This window comes from Contarinia nasturtii, unplaced genomic scaffold, assembly GCF_009176525.2.
Source record: "Contarinia nasturtii isolate CC-2019 unplaced genomic scaffold, AAFC_CNas_1.1 Cnas_scaffold_162, whole genome shotgun sequence".
Lineage (NCBI taxonomy): Eukaryota > Metazoa > Arthropoda > Insecta > Diptera > Cecidomyiidae > Contarinia > Contarinia nasturtii.
Genome location: NW_022197519.1, coordinates 1 through 3,302, shown reverse-complemented (window position 1 = coordinate 3,302; position 3,302 = coordinate 1). Strand labels below are relative to the sequence as shown.

Here is a 3,302-nt window from a genome sequence, read left to right as displayed (position 1 = left end):
GTGGCACCTCAACAAATATACTTCAGTATGCTGATATCATTCGAAATGGGCCAATGTCAGCGTTGCGATGTATCATACATATTTAATAGTTCAAAAAATGTTTTTGTCTCTTCATATTACTCACATTTATCGAATATTGCATCTTGAAATGAAAACAAAATGTGGTCATACATCGAATAATAATTTTTGTACAGCGTTTTTTCCATCATAAACGCAGTCATGCTTTTGAATGTTATCGTTTGTGATTGGGTATTACAAAATGTGTTACATCGTTTGGATTAAAGTATAAAAGGTGTGACTGATATGATATTTGATATCAGTTCACATTTGAATTTTAATCAATAAACATCATTTTTCAAAAATGATTAGCAAAATTTTGATTATTGCCGTGTTGTGTGTGAGTTACACTTTGGCTGAAGCACCAGTTAATCGGTATCGTTCCCAACGATTCCGCCAAGCACCACCGAGACAATACTCGCGACAATTTTCGCAACGTCAAGAATCACCATATCCACAATCACAAGGCAACGAACCGGCTGCTGAATATGGAGCACCAAAACCAACATATGGCCCACCCTCAACCAATCCACCACCGGTTTATGGAGCACCTGCCGCAGGCGATGTCGAACCAGTTGAAAATTCGGACTCAGAAGTTGTTGGACAACCTTCACGACTAACTCAGTTTAATGAAAAACTATCGTTACCATCGAATAGAGACCCTCAAAAATTCTCCCAAAAATTGGAACTCCAACAGCAAGTACAACAATTTCCAAGTCAACAAATTGTTACACCATTCGTTGCTGCTGCGCCCATTCAACCAGTCGTCGGTGCCCCAGTTCAATTCGCTCAAGCAATCCAACCAGAAGGATCATACTACATTCAATTGCCAAGCGGATCTATTCAACGTGTAAATTATTTGACTCAACCAAGTGTAGTGGATAATTCAGTGCTTGCAAAACTTCAATTCCGTCCAGTTGGTGGATTGCAAACAACTGTTGTTGAACCACAGCAACTATACGTGAACACCGTAGTACAATCACATGTCAGTTCAGATGAATAGAAATATGAAGCTATATAGCCATTATAATTGTTCAGTATTTCGAATCATATTGTGAGCGCATTTCAATTACTTATAAATTTTTATTTCATAGGTAATTTGAAATGTATGACCAAACCTATTAAATAAACCGGTATTTTTTTTAAAATAAAGTTCATACTTTGACAAATAAAACCACCAATCTTTTTCTTTATCTTTTAATTGGAAAAATGTTGATATCTTTTTATTGAATTAAAACATTAATCGCATACTGATTTTATTATCGAGTTGTTTGTGAATGTTTATATTAAAAAGAAAACCGACGTCATGAAGCCACAAATTTGTTTTGTTTTCTTTCAAAATATTATTCTTATTCACCTATTCTAACAATATGTAGTAAATATCCAATAAGTTAATTTGTACTGTACTACTATTTGGAATCCAATAACTTTGTATGAAGGTTGAATTCAATCAGTATGAATTGCTAGGGGCAGAGCAGTACTAGAATAATAATTTTTGTTTAAAGTAATTCTATGTTGTGAGTAGTAATCCATATTAATCCATAGTAATACACACTTACGTAAATTCTAACAGCAATGCAATGACGTTTCATGTGTACGTTGTGTATGACATTTGCTAGGCATAAGGCGATCGCCGTATATTTCGGATAAGACATTTTATTGTTAAAAAATGGAAAATATCGAATTAAATTTAATAAATATCGAATAAATTGTTTCAATCCGCAATATACGGATCGCTTTATTCCTAACAAATGTAATACACATCGTATACATAAAACGTCATTGCATTGCTGTTAGAATTTACACAAGTGTGTATTACTGCGGATTAATATGGATTACTACTCACAACTTGTTCAATCCATTCTTGAATATGGCAGTATGGTATGGCTTCCGTATCATGGTATACACAAGAACAAAATCGAATCGTGCCTGCGTCAATTCACAATGTTTGCACTCAGGGAGTATCCAAACATTTCAAATGATTTCAAAATTTCATCGTACATTACTCGTCTGGACAAACTTAATATGCAGTCACTTCAACGGCGCCGCATAAATGCATCAATTTTATTTATGTTCGACTTGCTGCATAATAACATTCACTGCCCATCACTGAAGTCGGAAATCTCTCGCAATCAAAATGAACGCAATTTGAGAAGTGTCGAGTACTTCAAAATCAACGACAAATTCTTAAGAATAAATCCATCTGTACCTCTCAATCAAATGTGCAAAATGTCAAACAAAGTGCACGAACTGTTTTCAACGCAACCAAAAAGATCAACTTTCAAAAACCGACTCTTAGCCTTAAGCGATGAACATTTTTCAAGCTTGTCAATGATATCTAATCATAATACTGTTTTCTTAAACGATTTAATGTGATATTCTTTTATATACTTTATTTATTTATTTTTTTGACTCATTGTATTCTGGTGCAACATGAATATCAACTATTTAATTATTTATTCATATATTTATTGAATTTTATTCTTAATTCTGAAAAGATGTGGTTTTTAACGGTGATCAAATGTGCCACACATTAATGATTCATACCTTTTTCCCACCATACATGTATAACAAATTATGTACACACTCAAACATGATTCAGCCAGTTTTGGCGGTGAATAAATATTATTATAACATAGAATTACTTTAAACAAAAATTATTATTCTAGTACTGCTCTGCCCCTAGATGAATTGTTATACTGTGCTTATAATCAGCTCAATTCCACAGTATAAAAATGTCGTTTTTCGGTGATCTTAAATTCGTGTATGGATTTTTTTATATTTTTGGCCAATCCTCATATTGTCCTTCTCTGGACAGAAATAAACTTGGAATGAAACACTTAATACGCATTCCATTTGTGTTATTTGTGGCAAATGTAATGTTGTGTTCATTAATATACATTCGATTCGGTTATTATCCAGTCAAAAGATCACATGGTATCTTTCTGTTCGCAATAAAATTCATAAGTTTTTTTCCCACTTATGTGATCATTTACTTAAATCTATTCGAAGAAAAGTTTAATGTTCGGAAAATGAATGAAAGCATATTTTTGCTGTGTGATTTTTTCAAAATAAAATTGAAAACAAGTTTGCAAGTGTATCACGGGGGACGGCAGTCCCCCAAGTGACGCAATACCAACATACATATACACTAGGGTGGGTCAATTTGTAGGGGACCGAAAAAGTCGATGTAGCGCAGTGTTATTTGGATCATTTTAAGAACTTTTGCCCAAGGAACCATAACA

At 33.6% G+C, this 3,302-nt stretch overlaps 1 protein-coding gene across 1 annotated transcript; it reads left to right on the top strand.

Moving 5' to 3' along the window:
* The first annotated feature begins 305 nt into the window (after window positions 1–305).
* LOC116351211 lies at window positions 306–1,231 on the top strand. Its single transcript, XM_031783295.1, has one exon. It carries the CDS (start codon window positions 362–364, stop codon window positions 1,058–1,060), a length of 699 nt encoding a protein of 232 aa, XP_031639155.1. The 5' UTR covers window positions 306–361; the 3' UTR covers window positions 1,061–1,231.
* The last annotated feature ends 2,071 nt before the right edge of the window (window positions 1,232–3,302 follow it).